Below are 22,823 nucleotides of genomic sequence, written 5' to 3'. Positions count from 1 at the left end.
CCACTGGGGGGGCCGGATCCGCTCCTGCAGAAAAAACTCACAAGCGTGTATGCGCGCGTATGCGCGCACATGCAGAGGGAGTACAGGAGATATCGGCGGCACCTAGCGCTGGGCCCTCAGTTGTGCGTATTTTCCATCTGTCCGTGTCCCAAGCACGTCCCTGCACTGAAGGTAACCATGTCTCATAGATTTATGGATCCCAATCCTGCCCAAACATGGCTCACGCTGCAACCTTCTATTACCGGAATAGTGAAAACTGCAGCTGGAACGAGTGAGTAAGCTCATTACTGTGCCAGCTAACGGCCAGAGGCCAACCTGCCACACGTAAACAACAATACAGAAACAATTAATGTAAAAATGCTTTGCCACTGTATAAATAAAAGTATGTCAAATAAGGAGTATAGTGCTTTAGAACTTAGAATACCCCAATCTTAAATTAAAGTGTAAAGTAAGCAAGAGGCTAAGCATGAGGAACATAAAGTCACAAATGACCCTTACCCCATTTAAGTGTATATGCTCATCATTCATGTCATACAAATAATGTGAGTCTCTCAAAAAGTCATAAGCAATAGTTATAACAGAATCATTTTATTTTAGCCTTATGTCCAAATAAACTATTTCAGATATGGGATCCTTTATCCAGAAAGCTCAGAATTATGGCATGGTCGTCTCCTATAGACTCCATTTTATCCAAATAATCCAAATTTTTAAAAATGATTTCCTTTTTCTCTGTAATAATAAAACAGTAGCTTGTACTTGATCCAACCAAATATAAAATGAATCCTTATTGGAAACAAAACCAGCCTTTTGGCTTTATTTAATGTTAACATGATTTTAAAGTAGATTTAAGGTATGAAGATCCAGATTATGGAAAGTTCCATTATCCAGAATACCCCAGGTCCCGAGCATTCTGAATAACAGGTCCCATACCTGTAATGCTTTTGACCAGGCCCGGGTGTCCGTACGGGCAAATGCCCAAGGGGCCGCTTTATATTTAGTTCAAGTGGGCCGCTCCCAAGATAATTAAGAAGGTGAACACGCTCAAGTACCTAGGCTTATTGGTGGCCAAACCTTAGTGCCATTGAACGTCCCGAAAAGAAGTCACTGAGGGGTTCTGTGACCATATAAAGACACAAGGCTGCAGGCTGAGTTATACAGGGAATAATGTACCCCCCTACTGTACCCCCCTACTGTAAATGATAAGGATATTCGAAGTCACCGAGGGGTTCTTTGACCACATAAAGGCTCAGGCAGCAGAACCTTTAACATATTTTACATTTATTACACTAAAGTGAGAAATGCAGCTTTTTTGCAGTTGTACCCCAATATATGAGTGGATGAGTACGAGACCATCACATGTTTACATGTGGGCTGCTTTGATTTTTTTGCCCGGGCTGCTTTTTATTCCCAGTCCGGCCCTGGTAAGCAGCTAGATATAAGTGAAGCACTAAATACTTCCTAGAGAGCATTGCATTGCATAGTATCATAGTAACATAGTAAGTTAGGTTGAAAAATGACACACGTCCATCAAGTTCAACATTTTTACTTTTCTTAACCTGCCTAACTGCTAGTTGATCCAGAGGAAGGCTAAAAAAAAACCATCTGAAGCCTCTCCAATTTGCCTCAGAGGGGGAAAAATGGCTTCCTGACTCCAGAATGACAATCGGACTAGTCCCTGGATCAACTTGTACTATGAGCTATCTCCCATAACCCTGTATTCCCTCACTTGCTAAAAAGCCATCCAACCCCTTCTTAAAGCTATCTAATGTATCAGCCTGTACAACTGATTCAGGGAGAGAATTCCACATCTTCACAGATCTCACTGTAAAAAACCCCTTGAATATTTAGGCGGAACCTCTTTTCTTCTAATCAGAATGGGTGACCTCGTGTCGGCTGGAAAGATGTACTGGTAAATAAAGCATTAGAGAGATTATTATATGATCCCCTTATATATTTATACATAGTTATCATATCACCCCTTAAGCACCTCTTCTCCAGCGTGAACATCCCCAATTTGGCCAGTCTTTCCTCATAGCTAAGATTTTCCATACCTTTTACCAGCTTAGTTGCCCTTCACTGTACCCTCTCTAATACAATAATGTCCTGTTTGAGTGATGGAGACCAAAACTGTACGGCATATTCTAGATGGGGCCTTACCACTGCTCTATAAAGTGAAATAATGATCGTTTCCTGCCGTGAATTAATGCCCCTTTTAATACAGCTCAAGACCTTATTTGCCCTTGGCACAAGTAAATTACAAATCTTTATAAGCTGAATCATGGGAAGTAATGTAATTTACTTGTGGCAATTACAATGTTAAAGAATGGCAAGGCATTTCCTGTGACGAGTTGCCCGCTGCAGTGAGTTTTTACAGAATTCAACAAATCTCCCTGTGTGTCATTGCCCTTAGCGATGGGCGAATCTGACACATTTGGCTTGGCTGAAAATTCGCAAAAAATTCACCAAAGGCAGTGAAGTCAATAGGCGTTTTCCCACAACTTTTTTTTCTAAATGCCACACCCAACACAGGCTGGAAAGGGTAACCAGTGGTTTTGGAGTAACTACTCTACTCTGAGAGAAGAACATGAAAAAGCCAACATTATTAAAGCACCACTGAGCCTTCATGATGCTGTACTTTTTTTTTTCAAGTGGTTCTAGTTTGTCATTCACATTATTTAAATTTTTTCCTGTTTATAGGTCCAGCCTCAGAGTGGAAATACCAAAAGACATTGAGAATGTTATTGTAACCAGCTGTAATAGTAAGTACATGGCGAACTGCTTGGAAAAACCACACATACACAGTGCATATTTCTATGTCTAAACTTACAACGGTTATTAACATATGGAGTGGAAACCATAGCTAGGTCCTCATGCTGTTTATTGTGGGTTCCCATGATACTTTTTAATTATGTAACTTTCTTCCTACCATAGTAATACAATAAGGTAAATAACCCAATTTGCTATCAAAATAGGTTTATGGCAGTGGGAAAAGCATTGTCCTAGGACTTTTAACTTGGGGGTGCCAAAAGTAGTTGTGGGTCTGCTTTTTATAATCTGGTGACATCCCAAGTCACCAGTAACCAGGCACACAATGGCAGTGCATCAACCAGACTTTATTAAACAGCTGCAGCTATGAGAAAAGATAGGTTAGAAAAATGGTGAACAATTATGGGGTACCGTTTGTCCCAAATACATTCTGTATACAAAATTATCCCTAGCACAGAAAATGAATGTCTTTCATGGTATATTGGTATTTGTGACTATATACACAGATAAAAAAATATACAAAAGACTTATTTATATTAAAGAATGAGAACAGAATCTGGTTTGTGCACAAAAGGATGTCATTGCATTACAAACTCCATTAACAAGCAATCTGTCTCACAAATGTATTCCATCCATGTAACAGACACAATTGTGTAAAGTTACTTACAGAATAATTTATGTAAAAAAAAACTTGGACAGAATATATTAATGGTGTAATGAACTAGTTCATGCAATAACGATAGAAAGGAGGGGATGCAGGTAATGGCACTGGCCTAGCCACACGCCAGCAATGAATCCAGCAATAAAGAAAGCCAATACCTCCTTATGCATCAAACGGGGTGATCCCAAGCTTTATTCCACGGTGCTCTCAACACTGTTCACAAGATCAAACGTTTCGGGACCGCATGGCCCTTCATCAGTGATAATATACAAAAGAGACTATACAGATTTATAGGCTTAGACACAGTGACTCCTAGTGGTGATTCATGAGAATAGTCCTCTCATCTGTTTTTCCAATGTCCTTTAAATCCTCACCTTTTGCTAGAATTATTAACCCTTTGAAGGGTTACATGCCTACGTGCCGACCCTTGTAGGCCTCTGTACTTGTTTTCCTGTACGACCCTGTGCTGTCTCTTCTTGGACAACCTTGCATAAGTATCATCATGTACCATAAACAATGTTATCAGCTTGCCTTAGCCAAAATATCTCAGCTAATACGCACGCACATATTTGTCTGTTATTTCTCTCTTTCCAATCCTGAATGCTGAACCTATTACAAGACATATACTTTGCTAATACGTCACTATATTAGGATGTCTTTGCTTATACCCTATATAAGCCTATGTTTGGACTACAATAAACGGAACTTGTTATTCTGATCCACTCGTTGGTGTTTCTTTGTGCAAGTTCCCCGGATCCGGAATACTAGGCATTGTTGGTCAGACGAAATCCAAAGGTTCCAGTAGCAGTCGGTTCGTTGTCCCCTTCAGTCTGGTGTCAGAAGCTGGAAATAGCAAGCGGCACGGACAGGTAAGAGAACATCTGTCTTATAAGACGATATTTTTCTTACCATCCGTATATGCTTAATGCTGTATTCTTAAGCTTAAAGGGGAGACAAAAGAAATCCCTGACGAGGGATTCAAGTTAAAAACAAGGAAATCCCTGACGGGGGATTCCAAAGGAGTTTTAGGTAAACTCCCGGTTTCTGGAGTTTTAGGTAAACTCCCGGTTTCACAAGTTTTAGGATCCCGGTTCATATATTATTACTCCTGGAACGGATTTCTGCTGTAACGTCACTGCCTTGTATTCAACTGCATGTTGTCTGTGTCTGTGTTTAACTGTTTGTATGTTATGACAATGTTTAAAGGTTAAGGCATATTTTTTGTTGTGTATAATACATGTAAAACGATCGCTATATTAAGGAATACCTCTGTGAGTTGACAAGGTTTTGTCGGGTCCCTCGATCCCAAGACAGCCCGTAAATTGTTTTGATTTATTGCGATCGCTTTACTCTATTTCTTTTTCACGTCTTGCTTGTGCTCAGTAGTAGTATTTGAGTTTAGAAACCACACGTTCCCTATAAATCACTATTAGTGCACATGAGCTCTGCCATCCAGAGACAGGCTGTATTTTTTTAGTATTTCTGAAATCTAGGATATAAGTTGTAATAACCACTTATATAGTATTTTTTCAAATAAGTAGTCTTCCTTAGGAACTCTGCGAGTTGCATGTAACACTACATACATTTAATTTAAGTATTTCTATCCGCCCTCTCTTCTTTTCTCACTAAGAAACTCACTACTTATTTGGTGCAAGCAAACAGCGTGTTTTATTTCAATATGGGTGCGAAAAATTCAAAGAAATTGCCACCACCCATTAATGGTGAAACTTGTAAAGAATATATGTATAGATGCAGTCCCACAGGAGGGTTTTATGTTGATCCCTGGGTTGATAAAATAGCATGATGGGGAGAAGCTTTTTTTCTATACTGAACATCTTGTGTCAGTATGGTTCTTCTGGTGTACACCCATAATCTAATTAAGACGGGAATAGATATCCTCAGGACTGTTTGTGTCCTTATCAATTTTGATGCCCATAGTGAGGCTGCAGATTCAGACTGCTCATCAGCCGATACAAAGGACACAGGTTGACCAATGGAGGACGGGACGGAGACTGATCACCTCCGGGACACGGGAAGACCTATTTTTATAGTTTCTTACTCGTGTCAAACCTGCTATTATTGTTCATACCTGTTGTCTAAATCGACTCCTGGCAGCCAGCAAAAACAGGTATTTTCTTGCCTGCAGCTCTTTATTGAACCTGTATAGAGCTATCTATTACCCGGGTTTGTGTTTTATGTTTTGTGATATTCTCTTTCTGAGAGAGTAGAATTAGATGATTAATGCGTGTGGTATCCGGACGTCAATAGGACGCTGATACAACTCTGTCTATCTTAATGATAAGGGTCTTGTAGAGACCGCTGAAGCGTGGTTCAAAGTTGCTAAATGCTTACACAAAGAATTTTGGTCCGAACAAAGAATAATCGAATCAAATGGGAAATTTAAAGTGATGTATTAGAAGCTCTAGCCCCACAAGAGTTGAGTGGTTGTAACTCATATGGCATACATAGAGCCATCAACTCCCTATGCTGGGAATGTTTCCCGTAATCAGAGCAGGGGAGAGTAAGAATCAGAAAGTGCAGTAGAAGAAGGTAAAGTAAGTGACATAGAAGAAGGTCAGGAAAGTGCCGTAGAATCAGAGGAAGCTAGAAAGCAAAGAGAAAAACTACTAGTAGAAGGGTTAAGTTAGAAAATAGAGAATAGTTAGAAGAGACAATTTATCTTTCAGTGCTGAAAACAGCAGCGCAGTTCTCAGCCCCGCAGCCAAGCTCTACCCCGCCCGTAGAGAAAAAGGGGGGTAGCGGGCGTCCCTGCAGCACGTCTCATTAACACAGAGAAAGCTCATTCCATGGACAGCACCAAATCTTAGAAGGATTTTTCAAGATGTTCCACAGCCTCGTACTAATCCACACAAATTTGAACAGGAACTCTTGTTTATCCATAGTGCCCATAACCCTAATTGGACTGATATGTTAGTTGTAATCATACATGTGTCTGGTCCATTGGATTACCAACAGCTGCTCGCTAAAATGAATTGGGACACTAACCCTGCTAACCCAGCCCAAGTAGGGGTCCCGTATCTACACAAGCTGCCTTTCTTATCAGTGCCCCCATCCCTGACAGTTTCATAGGTAGGGACATCCTTTGTAAACTAGGGTGCACCATATACTGCATTCCGGATTGAGTGTGTGTGTTTCTGTCCAACCCCAGTAAGTGTCTGAGATGACTAATACCCCACATACAGTAAATATTTTGTCACTCAAAGAAATGTCTAAGGAGGAACCTTCCGTACCTCCCGAATTACAATGTGTCATAAGTGATTTCTGGACTTTATCACCGACGGATGTCTAGTTGATGTCATCCATCCCACCTGTGTCCAAACAAGTAGACCCACGGCCCTCCAATGTACCCATTTCAGATATGGCAGATAGATTCAACAAATCTGTAAAGACATTGGGATATACCAAATGCTTCACACACCCTGACAAAGTGAGGTACATGGGTTTGATAATGTAAAAGATGAACTTTTGTTAAATCCTTATTGTGAATTGTTTTTTGATGGTTCTCGCTACTGTACTGAGGATGCTAAATATCATATGCTGTTGTAACATTTGTCTGATGTTTTAGTTCTGCAGAATCTACCTCCACACATGTCAGCTCAAGAAGCTGAGCTACAAGCACTCATCACAGCATTCACACTAGTGGAAGGTCAAAGGGCAAACATCTTTTCTGATAGCAGGTACTGTATTGGTATTTGTCTTGACTATCTTCTGATTTGGAGGGCCAGAAATATTGTGACATCATCAGGTAAACCAAATAAGAATACAAATACAAATTTAGTAAAACAGCTATTGTTAGCATTACAGCTTCCAACTGAGGTAGCCATTCTTAAAGTACAAGCGCACACAAAGCTTCAGATTCCAGAAGCTACAAGGAAATGCAAAAGCTGACGAGAGAGCCAAGTCAGCTGCACTCTTGCCTATAATGACAGTAATTTGCATCCAGAAAGACCACAAAGGGCCGTTGCACATGGATATCCTGGCTACAATACAGGACTAGGCCCCTGAGATGGAAAAAGGAAAGTGGTCGAAGCTGGGAGCATCCAAGGATGACATGGATCTATGGAGAAATGGTGTATTATACTGTCTATCAAAAGCAGTGTATGCTATGATGGCACACCTAACTCATGGACTTGCGCACTCAGGTAAGAATGCAATGGCTGCTTCAGTTCAGGAAAGTTGAATAGCACCTGGGTTTCCAGCATTTGTTGCAAAATATGTCTTTTCTTGTGTTACCTGTTTACGTCATAATCCTGGTCAGGTAGTCAAATCTCCGAGACAGCACTTTGCTAAACCAGAATAACCCTTCCAGCGATTACAAATAGACTACAGCCAACTGCCTAAAGTAGGTCCATATGGATAAGTACAAGTATGTATTGACATGTTCTCAGGATGGCCTGAGGCATGGCCAAGTTGCTAAGGCTACAACAAAAGCAACTGCTAAGAAACTTTAAATAGGTAATGTGTAGGTATTCTTTAACAACCTACATTGAAAGTAACAGGAGTACACATTTTACAGGGCAGATAATGTCTTAAATAAAAATAACCCTCAGAGTTTTGGGAAGGTTGAAAGCCTAAATGGTGTTATATAGAATAAAATTTAATAGATTCTGAAAGAAACATTCAAATCTTGGGTTAACTTCCTTCCATTGCTTTGTTTTCAATATGCACCAATCCAAAAGGCCCTTACAAACTGTCACCCTATGACATTCAGTCTGGGTCAGCCCTAAGAATGGGATTGTATATGTAGCTATTGTACAGAAATGTCTAAATGAAATACACAAATATGTTTTTGATTCTATTCCAGATCCAAATGTCAATACTGGTTCACACTATCTTAAACCGGGTGACTGGGTAGTGATTAGAAATTACGTGAGGAACAGCTTGGACCCAAGGTTTGAAGGTCCTTTCTAAGTGCAATCAGTAACACCTACTTCAGTAAAATTACATACCAAAGAGATATAGATACATGTTTCAAATTGTAGTAGAGCAAGTGTACCCGACAAGCATGTATTTGTATTTTAAGTACTACTGATTTTTGGTTTCGTTCATATGTCCTCTAGCAAAAGTAATTTTTATGAACAATCAAATCATTACATAACTTTACAAAAAAGAAAAAAAAAAGAATAACTAAGGAAGCAAATAAAACTAATTGTTGGGTGTTTGGCATTAGGCCAGCTAATTCAATGGGACTACCCATGGTAGTTTTCCCAATTTCTGCTCATACATTAGTTTAACAATAACAATTATTATTTATATACGGCTTGGAAAATAGCATTATTAAAGCATTAAACATGTTTAAATGACACATGGAAATAATGATTGGTCTAAGTGTGTTTTTACAGGCAACTAAAGATGAAGCTAATGAATTTAGCAACAAGCAGAAGATGGTATTTATAAAACAACTGTTAATTTGAAAGATACTAACTTTAAGAAAAGTATAGAGTGTTGGAACCTATTCTATTCTAAAATAAAATTAGCTATTTATGGATTAATAACATAGAAATCTACCTACTACTTTATATGTCGTACATGGGCTTATGTTTAGTTACCAGAGAATAGCTATGGTACCTGTATTATTGCTACTTCAGCTCCTGCCATAGCAATTGTAGATTAGGATAATGTAACAGCAATTTTTTTTAATATCACGCCACAATCTTTTTAAGAGAATTGTTTACCATAGTAAAGTTTAATATTTTTTGTGGAATTGTAAATAAGATTAAAGAGTTACAATATGAAGCAAGGGCAATTAGGCATAAGGGGTGGAACCCTTTTAAAGGTTTCCAATTCAGTAATATATTTAGTTTTACTTAAGCAAGATATTGTTTTCTTGTTCATGGTTTTCATTATATTGCTATAATTTTATGCCCTTTATAAACTTACTGTGTTTATAATTTCTCAAAGTACAAACCTAAGGCTAAACACATCTACCGTATCAGGATTCGAGATCCTGACTCTGAAATTCTTTATAAAAGTAGTTTCTAACATTATAATTTGTTTACTTCTATAGAACAACTGAGCATGTGGAAGATTTTGGCAATCGTTTTTCTTGCTACATGTTTATGATGATGATGATTTCAAATGAACACTCTTTATTGATAATTCAAAATCGGTGATAGATGGGAACCATTCTTATTTCACAGTTCCCTTTAATTCCGGACATCTTTTCCATGTCTCTTTCCAAAGCACTTTAAAGAAAAAGTTTGATGACACCTGTCTCTACGCAAACACGACTATATCATGGAGATGCAAGTATACTAAGTTCATCACTTCTAAGAACTATAATTGGGACAATACCTTTGCAGATGCCTTTATTCAAACCATCTTTTCTAAACGGCACTGGAACATGGATAAAGAGATGTTTACTAAACGCAATATTTCAAAATACATGGCATGGAATCTTTTGGGTGTTGGTTGAATTAGATATGTACTACTTCATGATAATTCTTTTTAAATGAAGAAGTTTGTATAGTTAGGCAAATAACAAGATTGGGATGGATTAGGAACTCTCCAGCATGTAGTTGTGTTAATTCTGCTGGTCAAGAATGAGTTCTTGGTTTTGAAGACAGGCCTAGCCCCTCTTCAGAGCATAGTAGTCTCAATACGGTTATTTGCATTTAGGTGAGTTTATAGTTTAGGTTAATTTTACTTATTGCTAATTATCAACTCCCTGTTTCTCTGTGTCATTCACTTATTCATCATCATACTGACACTGTTGCTGCATATCGCAAACACACTGATAAATTGTATGATACTGTTGTTAAAACTGTTGCTACCAAACACAGATTAATTTCTTTAGGTTCTCAGTTACAAGATGATTTACAACACCATTGGTATGATGTGTTTACTGGTTGGTCACCTACTGGTTCTGCTATCATGCATTCTATTATTTATCCCCTTGTTATTGTTACAGTCATTCTTGTTCTTCTTGTTATTTTCAATTTATATCTTTCCTGTTCTTTTAGGAAGTGTATCCGCTCTATGATACGTACTTCAGAAAATTCTCAGTTGAAGAAAATACATTCTCATATGTCTTTTTCACATTAGATGATCATGTTATGATCAAAGAGGGGGTTGAAGGGTTACATGCCTACGTGCCGACCCTTGTAGGCCTCTGTACTTGTTTTCCTGTACGACCCTGTGCTGTCTCTTCTTGGACAACCTTGCATAAGTATCATCATGTACCATAAACAATGTTATCAGCTTGCCTTAGCCAAAATATCTCAGCTAATACGCACGCACATATTTGTCTGTTATTTCTCTCTTTCCAATCCTGAATGCTGAACCTATTACAAGACATATACTTTGCTAATACGTCACTATATTAGGATGTCTTTGCTTATACCCTATATAAGCCTATGTTTGGACTACAATAAACGGAACTTGTTATTCTGATCCACTCGTTGGTGTTTCTTTGTGCAAGTTCCCCGGATCCGGAATACTAGGCATTGTTGGTCAGACGAAATCCAAAGGTTCCAGTAGCAGTCGGTTCGTTGTCCCCTTCACCCTTCATCCGCACAGAAGCAATTTTTTTTAAATATATAGCAACATTTTTTTAAAAAATACTTTAAAATATTTTTTTGTCATAGTTACATAAATTCACTTCTTAATAGTGTACCACAACCATCATATCACATATGTACATCCATATAGACAATAAAATGTTCTAAATGATTATTGTTAGTTACTCACTGACTAGGATACGTATAAGCAGGAGATGTCTCTAAATCATTGGCACCTTGCAGGTTTCTACATTTCTCTATAGCTGCAAGAAAAAATGCTCTTATCAGTTGTCTGGAGCTAAGTTTACAAAGTAGCAAATATTCTTATCAATTGCTTTAAACTACGTTACAAAATGTATCACTATAAAAAGCAGTTCAATCCCTAATTTTCATTTATTCCCTTGGAGGATAATGTGTCAAGTTTCCAAATCCAAAAGCGCTCTCTTTGTAGTCATTTTTTAATCTATATTAATATAACTTGCTTTGACCTCTTCCAGCACTTGCCAGCGTAATTGAGATACATTGTGTTTACATTCTGCCCAATGCTGGCTTACTGATGTAATTTTAGAGTGTGCATTCCGGATGGAACTATGGTGCTCATTCAACCTTAATCTTATCATCCTGTTGGTTTTTCCTACATACCCCTTACCACAAGGGCATTTTAAATAGTATATTACATTTTTCGACGAACTAGTTCATGCCAAGCTAGAGTTTAATTACAAAATAGATGTTTGTGACAGAAAGCAAGATTTTATAGTACAGGATTCATTCTTTCAAGAAAATGAAAACTCGGTTTCACAAGACAGATAAAATATCCATTCTGTGAAACAACACTGTCGGTCACTTTACTGAACCAATAAGAACAAAGCTCATTGCCAAATAACAAACAAGATGAAAAATTGCCAGCTCTGCTCCACATGGCTGCATCATTCCTAAGGCAAAGGATACTATCTGGCCTGCTATAGAAGTAGTAGTTGAACCATAGCTAAGCACATTATTAAGAGACTGCTAAAAGCTAACTGGTGCAAGATTACAGCTAGAAGGAGACATTGGAGCCTAACAATCATATACAAGCTTATTACTGCCTGATATAATGATGGTTTAAGGTTGCAAGAAAATAAATCTGATGAACTGCTTGGCTGGTAGTGGATTAAATAATTGTGCTGTTAGTTCAGCCAAAACAGCCAGACAAACAGAGTAACTTCTGGTACATTTATTACAACATGGCAGGTAGGTGTGGCCTGCTTCATCTCAGCTTAGACAGGAAGAGGGAAACAGGAACAGGAAAATGAATCCTAAGACAATGGCAAAACAGCAGAAATGCCCTTAAACAAAATGTCCACACAAGCAGGTTACTACAATAAGAATAGCCATATTACCTAAAACTATCATATCTATGTTTTGCATACTTTTCTTTCTCTGGAATGATTAACAGTGCATCGTTGTATTTCTCAGCCATTTGTAAGCACTTCAAATTAAGAACCTGTTGTATTTAACAGCAGCCTTTTTAGGAAAGGTTTGTTCATGTTTATTGCTATGCAGCACAGGGGACATTAGAGGGCGCCCTCTATAGCAGGCCAGATAGTATCCTATGCCTTAGGGATGGTGCAGCCATGTGGAGCAGAGCTGGCAACTTTTCATCTTGTTTGTTATATGGCAGTAAGCTTTGTTCTTATTGGTTCAGTAAAGTGACTTGACAGTATTGCATACCTCCCAACATTTTGGAAATAGAAAGAGGTACCAAAAGAGTTGGACTATGCCCATTTTTGTGGCCACACCCCCTAATTACCATATTTATTTTACAAAATTTGCCAGGCTATAAAAGTTTGAACACATTTCAGTTATTACTGTTTTGCTAATGAAAGGGCACAATATGACTCTCCCTCCAAAGGACTGGCAGACTAATGGCTGCTAATTCTATACACCCATAATATGGGCCCTGAGTTACTTGGTGGATTCCATTATTGCACAGTATTGTCCCGATACATCTGCAGGAAGGATATCCATTTAGTGTAGGGATACACTGAATCCACTATTTTGGATTTGACCAAACCCCCGAATCCTTTGCAAAAGATTCAGCTGAATCCCGAACTGAATCTGAACCCTAATTTGCATATACAAATTAGTGGTGAGAAGGGGAAACCATTTTTGACTTCTTTGTTTTGTGACAAAGTCACGCAATTTCCCTAATTCGGTGCATCCCTAATTTAGTGTCACCAGTTTGAATGTGTTATCTTAGTTAGTCACAGATCAGATTTCTCGCTTGCTGGTTAGACAGCAGCCACTGCATAGTTTCTTGCATCTTGGTTGTTATGTATATAATATGTGATATAGCTTATGAATATAATGTATGCCCAGCGCCGGATTTCAATGTGCGGCTCCCCTAGGCCGCGCGGTCCGACCAGGCGGCCGCGCGGTCCTAGCGCCCACCTCACCTCCCCAGCGCGCCTGCGTTTTTTCGCCGGCGCAGCTGCTTTAATTGAATGGGGACGCACGCGTCCCCATAGTGCGGCTGGGCGGCATGCCGCCCCTATTTTTTTGCCGTCCTAGGCCCGGGCCTATGCGGCCTTGCCGCAAATCCGGGCCTGTGTATGCCTCTCTCTGTATAATAAACTATAGGTGCCACTACCAACTGTCTTTCACTATGCACAATTTGCTTAGGATGCCAGTACCGATTGACAGAAATAGCCTCCTTTACGCCTCTTTCAAACCAGGACAGCAATGTACAAATTTTGGACTGAGAAGACAGATGGTGTGAAGGAGGTCATTTATGCCAAACTGGAAAAAACATCCTTGAACAAAGGAGGTGGCCTGTGACACCGCTTGTCGCCAACATACAATGCTGCTTTAAAAAACCTTACCTTGGCAGTTTTGCAAAACAATTCACACTTCCATTTGCATACATTGGAAAATTAGCACCTCCCTAAATGAGAATCATGGTACCATTGTGGGTATTTACATATTTACACCCCTTTGAGTTACCGTATACTCCTACCTGAATAAATTCAATGAAACCATTGTGATTGGATGTCCATGACTGTACTAACCTTAAGGGTTTTAGGAACAGTAACACCAACAAATAAAAGTGTATTAAATTAATTAAAATATAATGTAGTGTTGCCCTGCACAGATAAAACTAGTTTTTATTCTGCAACTATACCATAGTATACATAAAAAAGCTTCTGGGTAACTGTGAGGGCAGCCATTAAAAGGAGAAGAGGCACAGGTTAAAGAGCTGATAACATACGCCTTGTGGTTTACAATGTGATTCTACATAGCTTAATCGGTTATCTACTATTTGTCTTGTGCTTGAATGGCTGTCCCCCAGTGGCAACACAGTAGCTTGTTTATATAAACTATAACAGTCTTACTGAAGAAAACACCCAAGTTTTACCAGTGCAGGGCAACACTACATTATTTATTCACTGTCATTTTTGATGTTACTGTTCCTTTAAAAATTCCCCGTCACTCATTTGAACTGAATTTACTTGTATGAATGGTGAAATGTTTTTAAGAAAACTCAGAAAGACAATTTCCTTTAAACTATTCAATTCAATTCAACTGGATACTGTATATCATTCTGTTTACTTAAATATAATTTCCTTTTCTCAAAGATAATTCAGACAGAAAAAACAGTCAGAGATGTAGAATTGGAATGAAATTGGAATATCCCAGTGGACATTTTATGAATAATGTGTGGATACCACATGCTTGCAGCATGAAGACTAATCACAACTTGGAAGAACTAAATACATGCATGGCAGGAAAGGTTATATACATACTGGGAGATTCAACTCTGCGTCTGTGGATGATATACTTAAAAAGTATATTGAATGGTAAGTGCTGAATTTGCAAGTGCCATAGTAAAATTCAATAGGGAAAAAGATGCTGACTATTAAATACAGTAGTTTTGAATTTGTGATTGTGACAAAACTGCTAATTCAGTACTCAGAGTTCCATATATACAGTCATATGAAAAAGTTTGGGAACCCCTCAGCCTGCATAATAATTTACACCACTTTCAACAAAAAAGATAACAGTGGTATGTCTTTCAATTCCCATGAACATTTGAGCACTGGGGTGTTTTCTGAACAGAGATTTTTAGTGAAGCAGTATTCAGTTATATCAAATTAAATAAAATGTGAAAAACTGGCTGTGGGTACCCTTGTAATTTTGCTAATTTGAATGCATGTAACTGCTCAATACTGATTACTGGCAACACTAAATTGGTTGGAGTAGGTTGTTAAGCCTTGAACTTCATAGACAGGTGTGTCCAATCATGAGAAAGGTATTTAAGGTGGCCAATTGCAAGTTGTGCTTCTGTTTGACTCTGAAGAGTGACAGCATGGAATCCTCAAAGCAATTCTCAAAAGATCTGAAAACAAAGATTGTTCAGTATCATGGTTTACGTGAAGGCTACAAAAATCTATCTCAGAGGTTTAAACTGTCTGTTTCAAGTGTAAGAAATGTAATCAGGAAATGAAAGGCCACAGGCACAGTTGCTGTAAAACCCAAGTCTGGCAGGAGCGGCACATGCAGAGGATTGTGAGAATGTTACAGACAACCCAAAGATCACCTCCAAAGACCTGCAAGAACATCTTGCTGCAGATGGTGTATCTGTACATTGTTCAGTGCAATTTGCACAAAGAACATCTGTATGGCAGGGTGATGAGAAAGAAGCCCTTTCTGCACTCACTCCACAAACAACTTGTTGTATCCAAAAGCTCATTTAGATGAGCTACAGTCATTTTGGAACAAAGTGCTTTGGACTGATGAGACAAAAATTGAGTTATTGGGTCATAACAAAGCGCTTTGCATTGCAGAAGAACAGCACCGCATTCCAAGAAAAACACAGCCTACCTACTGTAGGATGTACTCAAATTTGGTGGAGGTCCCGTCATGCTGTGGGGCTGTGTGGCTAGTTCAGGGACTGGGGCCCTTGTTAAAGTCGAGGGTCGGATGAATTCAACCCAATATAAACAAATTCTTCAGGATAATGTTCAAGCATCAGTCACAAAGTTGAAGTTACGCAGGGGTTGGATATTCCAGCAATGACCCTAAACACACTTTTATGCAGAGGGAGAAGTACAATATTCTAGAATGGCTGTCACAGTCCCCCGACTTGAATATCATCAAAAATCTATAGGATGATCTGAAGCAGGCTTTCCATGCTCGGCAGCCATCAAATTTAACTGAACTGGAGAGATTTTGTAAGGACAAATGGTCACAAATACCGCTATCTAGAATCCAGAGACTTATCAAAGCCTATAGGAGGCATCTAGAGGCTGTTACATTTGCAAAAGGAGGCTCAACTAAGTATTAATGCAATATCTCTGTTGGGGTGCCCAGATTTATGCACCTGTCTAATTTTGTTATAATGCATTTTGCATATTGTCTGTTAATCCAATAAACATTGTCACTGCTAAAATACTACTGTTTCCATAAGGCATGTTTTATATTAAAAGGAAGTTGCTTCTTTGAAAGCTCAGCCAATGATAAACAAAACTCAAAAGAATTAAGAATGATATAGCAATCATTAATTTAGATGTAGCATGCATCTAAATTAATTGCTGTCATGTGACTTTAATGTGCTGGTATGTAATGTTAGGAGATGGCAAACGCCCCCCCACCCACAGTTTGTGACTAGCCATATTGGCACCAAAACCAGTAAAATGCATTTTCTTTAAAAGCTAAATAATGCTGTATATAAGCAATTTTGGATTATTTAATGCTGTTTCAGAGACAGGAAGGCATTTTTGCAATTTTTCCATGGAAAATGTATGCACTAAAAATATTTTTTTTTTCTTTTCTTTAGAAATGACAATTTTGAACCTTTATGAAAGTGGCTGGGCACAAAAGATTTGGGGCATTGACCTAAAGCGGAATATGAGGATAAGCTGGAAAAGACATGGCAACCCATTTATAAGCAGTTCATACCAATCTTGCAGAGAGGACCGTACCATCCCAAGAGAAATTGACTTCATTGGAGGACATAACAAAACAGTGGTTGTCCTTAATATAGGTTGTCATTTTAGGCCTTTTCCAGTTCACCACTACATCAAGAGACTCATCAACATACGAAGGGCAGTAGTGCGTCTTTTCCGAAGAAGTCCTGAAACCAAGGTTATAATTAAAGCAGAGAACATCATGGCAAGTGATAATCATGAAATAAAATCAGATTTTCATGGCCTTGTTCACTACTTTGCATTTCAACTAATTTTTAAAGATCTAAATGTAGGATTTGTAAATGGATGGGACATGACAACTGCATTTGATGCAAAAAATGCCCACCCCCCTCCAGAATATATTCAGAATGAAATTGATTTATTCATGACTTACATTTGTTAATTAACGAATTAAAGCTGTTCTCATACTGATAAGTTTGGGCTGCTACAGTACTCTTAGAAGTAATTAAACCACCGCCTACAACCCAACAGGTTTACTAGGTGGTTGCCACTTTTTTAGAGTTGGACCTAATTTCGAGGGACCTGCAGTGCTTCCAACTTATGTCAGTGTCAAAAAACCTGAAGCGAATAACTATCATTTGATCTTGACTAAAACGTTTATGCATGCTATTTGTTGTGTATGCACAACTAAAAATGTAAGTAAAAAGCTGTACAAAACTAGTAAACTTAGAATAGTAGAATGAGTGAGTAATTAATAAAATGCATAAAATAAGTATTTTTACTATCTATGTATTCAAGCTTTTTTTCCACTGAATGGGTTAAAATCTGATATAAGTAAGACTTGGAAAAATCTGCAATGTGAAAGATTTTTCCTCTGCGCAAATATGTTTTCCTTTGTGCATAAAGATAAGCTTTGCAAACACAGTGCAAAACTGCTAACAAAAAAATATTGTGCCTTGTTTAGTGCAGTTGGCATTGATTGAAATAAAATGTCTTACTAAAGAATTACACCACATTCAAGTAGGTATTTTTAAAATGTGAAATGTTCAATTAAAGTTTACAATGAAATAAACTGTAGGGACATTTCAATGCTAAATGTGTATTTCTTTTGTTATATTTGCAATTATTTGCGTATAGGTAGATTATGGGACCTGGGACCTGTTATCCAGATTTCTTTGGTCCTGGGTTTTTACGGATAAGGGGTCTTTCTGTAATTTCCATACCTTAATTCTACTTTAGATCAGTAATATATAATTATGTTCAATAGGATTGTTTTGCCTCCAAAAATGATTAATTATATCTTAGGATCAAGTACAAGGTAGGAAATCATTTTTTAAAAAAAACTGAATTATTTGGTTAAAATGGAGTCTGTGGGAGACGGCCTTCCTGTAATTCGGGGCTTTCTGGTACATATGTACGTAAATATGTTCTCTATATGCCCAAGCACTGTTAAAACAGTTGGAGGCTATTGTTGTATTGTTATTTGTCTTCTATATGCGGCAGATACTCAGTATCAAGTATCCATGGCACCTAAGCATGGGGTCACTGTTAGGCATCATGTTAGGCTCCCACTGCATAGAGAAGTCAGCACACCCATCTGCATTAGTAGTAATGCAGCCTGACATGGTTTGGAGAAACCAAAGGTTGTATCTCTTAAAACAATGACATTTGTTATCTCTGTTTTAAATTTGCTAATGTAGGCGACAAATCTGCCCAAAAATGCTTTGCCGTTCAATAACCCTTAATTGGCACAAGTAAATTACATAACTTTAAAAGCTGAATCATGGCAAGTAATGTTATTTACAATTACAAAGTTAGTGAATGGCAAGGCAGTTCCTGGGAGATGTGTTGCACACTGTAGTGAATTTTTAGAGCTAGAGCATTCAACAAAACTCTCTGTGTGTCATTGCCCTTAGTGATGGGCGAATCTGACACATTTGGCTTTGTTGAAAATCCTGTAAGGACACCAGTCTCTTTTATCTACCGAGGAAAATCTCCTCCATGAAATAATGGCACCTAGATTTAGGAGATAACGAAATCAGATGAGGTTTATCCATGCGGGCGGTCTCATGTGAGACACATGTTGTACTTCCAAAAGCTTAAAGGACCAGTAACATCAAAAAATGTTATGAAAAAAATCATAAAAAGTAATAAAATGATAATGCAGTGTTGCACTGCACTAGTAAAGCTGCTGTGTTTGCTTCAGAAACACTACTATTGTTTATATAAATAAGATGCTGTTCAGCCATGGGGTAGCCATTCAAAGGAGAAAAGGCTCAAGTAATAAAGTAATACAGCAAATAAGTTCTGTAGAACATAGTTATCGGTTATCCATTATTTTCCTGTGCCATATAGCCTTTTTTCAACTTCTGCAATTGCTACTCAGCAGCTTGTTTATATGAACTATAGTAGTGTTTCTAAAGCAAAAACATCAGTTTTACCAGTGCAGGGCAACACTACATGATATTTTCATTACTTGAAAACACAATTTTTTAGTGTTACTGTTCCTTTAAGTTCTGACCAATCAGAGGTTAAGTCCTTTTTTATTTTAAAGTCTGGCCACACGGGCAGATTCGGGGAGATTAGTCGCCGGGCGACAAATCTCCTTTTCTTCGCGGCGACTAATCTCCCCGATCTGGCTTCTGCCAGCTAAAATCTAAAATCGCCTGGGTTTTCCGAAGTTGCCCGTAATTGCCTCACGAGGAAACTTCGGGCGACTTCGGAAAACAAAATGTTCTGTGTGCCTGCCCCCAGGCAATTTACATTTTAGCCAGTGGAAGGCAGGGGAAGCCAGGTCGTCTGGTCTCAGATGATAATCTTGTATGGAACATTTTTGGGGGACTTGAGACATATGTTATGGACTATTATGATAACATCTCAGCAAGTACATTACAAGCCAAACAGCTGTCCTCCAAAACCTAAGGTTACAATCTTTATGATGTAAAAACTAGGCCTGTTATTTTTCTGTTAAACATAATTCAAACAATATACTTATATTTAATAAACCTCATTCTTATACACAAGTATAATTAAGATGGCATAACATCCTCACAATTCACAAAAGGCAGTGAAGTCAGTGGGTGTTTTATCCCGCAACTTTTTTTGAACTGTGCAACATTTTTTTACTATACAATTGAGTCTATGGGTGTTTTTTTGTGAAATATTTTGCTAAACCTTACCCTTAACAGTAAGAAAAATATGATCAATATATTACAAATGGCTTCTTTTTTCTTGTCTCTTCTTTTTCATATCTGTTTTGGGATTTGGAGGACACATCTATCCTGGGAATACCACAAGAACCTGTACAGCTATTTATTTATGTCCATTGGTTAAACCTTTATTAATATTTAACTTTTTTGCAGCTATAATGATTCCCATTGTTTGATCAGTTCATCTTATTGTCTAATGGGAGGGAAGAGCAGCAGCAAGAAAAAGATCTCTTCTTAGAGTTTATCCATCTCCAAAGGTCCACATATCTACTGATATAGGTGCTATACTGATGAAAGGAATTGTTTCAACTAAATGTTAGTAAATATTATATAGTATTTTAATATGATCCTTTTTAAAAATGTAACTTTCTTCCTACCATAGTAATACAATAAGGTAAATAAACCATCAAAATATGTTTATGGTAGTGCGAAAAGCATTGTCCTATTATTAGAGAACAGCAAATTAAGGAAGAATGAACTGACTATTTAAACAGAACACTTTTGGAAATGGCATCATTCATATCATTTTGAATAATGTTTTTATAAGATATATAATTAGAATTAATCTAGTTAGAGATGGGCAGATGAAGTATTGGCAAATTCAATGAGGCTCATTTTGTATCTTTTTCAAGTAACCACAGAACTAAATTGGAGGTTACAGCTTGTCCTCATGTCAGGAGGCAAACACATAAGAGGTCATTTAATTTTCCATTTAGTGCTCACCTACTAAGCAATTGTTCAATGGGGAACAGGAATAGAGTTCAGCATCAAAAGGCGCAGGCCAGCCCTGTCCTTAGGCCCGGATTTATGGAAAGGCCACCTATGCACAAAATGTATTTTCTGTTTTTTTAAGGCCTTGTAAGGGGGGCCCTGGCACCAATTTGTTTTTTAACTTATAGGGGGGCCCTGACCATCACTGGCTTTTTATTACTTGTGTGTGGGGGCGTTTACAGTTTTAGCGCTGATGTTTGTGTGGTCTTTTAACTGTGGTGTGGGCGGGATCTGGAGTGGGGCTTGGTGGCTGGAGTGGGCGGGGTCCAGGGGGCCTCTAAAATTTTGTTGTACGGGGCCCTGTGATTTCTAATGGCAGCCCTGCCGCCAACTGCTAAACGACTTTACTTCTCCTTAAACAGCTCCGTTTCAGGGGAAGTTTTAGCATCGGAACAAAGCACCGTAGAGAGAGATATGGCTATTCGGAATCTATTGGCTTAATATATTATCATCATTAATGGTAAAGAAAAATGGGTATGATAAATAAAAACTATTTTCTAAGCAACAATAACAAAACATGTTATTTCTGGTCAGATCTAGAGTTTTAGAGAAAAATAAATGAAGTAGGAGGCATCCATGATGGTAATAACTGTATAAAAGAGTATATATGAAAACACCCAATGAAGTTAGACATGAACATACAAAACCAAAATACATTCCCAACACCTTAGTTAATAATTACACGGAAAATGAGGGCTAGGACAATCTCTTTATGCAAACCTAAGAGGCTCATGGTTCTCATGTTTTAAAGAATTTATCATGGGTATTTGAGAGAATACTTGTCAATTTTTAATTTATCATTGTTAGTAATTTGATTTTTCAAATGGGGAATTAGGAGAGAAGGTATAAACTGGGACTTCGCAACAGACTGCTTAGCAGCAGTGTGAGCAAATAATTTAAATGTATAATGATGACACAAATACTCCAACAACATGTTTATTTAGCTTTTAGTAATAATGAATGTTGATGGAAGAACAGCTAATGACCCTGAGGCAACAGTTATGTCCCAAGCATCAATAACTCCTACATTTAGTTCTTGGAAAATACTAAATGTAGCCATGAAAGTCACTGGATCTCTCTACAACTGGGTTTATTTCCCTGATAAACAGGTTAATAGGAATGTCTAGTAGTTGTTCATGAGCAATGACACAACAGTGTATGGCCCCCCTGCAAATCGGTCTATCTCCTTAGGGACCTGCGGGACCCGGGACGACCTCGCACCCCTCTAAGCAGGTGGCCCTCGAGGAGGAGTGGGGGTTGGCCCGAACCCGCCCACTTCAAATGCAACCCTTGTGTGACATCATCAGCGGGGTGGGGCAGCGCAGGCCTACAGTATAAAAGGAACCCGGAAGTTGGGCTCGGGCAGGCACAGGTGGAGGGAGGATGGCTCTGGTTTGGGGAAATCCCGACCCGCACATCACTACAAACAGTAGCTTGCACAAAACAAAATAAAACACAAAATAAAATCCTACTCCTGTCTGGAGGCTAACACACAGTTTCACTTTCTAACACGGCAGTCAGTTATCCTGACCCTAATGTACAAACACACCAAAGGTATTCACCTGTTCAGTACACTGTGACTTCTAATCACATCAATCTCTTAGCAGCTCCCATCTCCTCTTACAGGCAACACAGTGAGCTGGAAACCAAGCTTTTTAAAACCGGCATGTAAAGTCTAAAATAGAATAAGGCTAGAAATGCTATATTTTGTAAACTAAATATAAACATGAACTGTGCACATGCTCAGTGTGGTCTGGGCTGCTTAGGAATCCTCATAAACAAAGCTGCTTGAGTTCTGCATGGCTGGGAAGTAAGGCGGGGGCTCCCCCTGCTGTTCATAAGTATGATTGTTTCCCTGCTCAGCAGTTAGGGACCGTCTGACAATTCCTATCTACAGCAGTAAATGAAGGGGGAATTTCACTGCATACAGTCAGGTTTCTTATAAAAACTGTACAAATTTTTTAATTAAAGTATATTGAAGATAGGTTTC

General features: G+C 38.3%; 1 protein-coding gene across 5 annotated transcripts in view; it reads left to right on the top strand.

Annotated features, from left to right (window-relative positions):
- Positions 1 to 17,626, top strand: part of LOC108704925 (NXPE family member 4) — a 64,771-nt gene extending 47,145 nt beyond the window's left edge. For all 5 annotated transcript variants that reach the window (XM_018241655.2, XM_018241652.2, XM_041571326.1 and 2 more), the window contains 3 exons: positions 2,698 to 2,759; positions 14,562 to 14,783; positions 16,763 to 17,626. In XM_018241655.2, coding sequence (XP_018097144.1) covers positions 2,698 to 2,759; positions 14,562 to 14,783; positions 16,763 to 17,295 — 817 coding nt within the window. In that variant the 3' untranslated portion in view covers positions 17,296 to 17,626. The remainder of the gene's footprint in view (positions 1 to 2,697; positions 2,760 to 14,561; positions 14,784 to 16,762) is intronic.
- Positions 17,627 to 22,823: the final 5,197 nt, after the last annotated feature.

This window comes from Xenopus laevis, chromosome 7S (genome assembly GCF_017654675.1).
Source record: "Xenopus laevis strain J_2021 chromosome 7S, Xenopus_laevis_v10.1, whole genome shotgun sequence".
Taxonomy (NCBI): domain Eukaryota; kingdom Metazoa; phylum Chordata; class Amphibia; order Anura; family Pipidae; genus Xenopus; species Xenopus laevis.
This window is presented reverse-complemented; position numbering and strand designations above follow the sequence as displayed.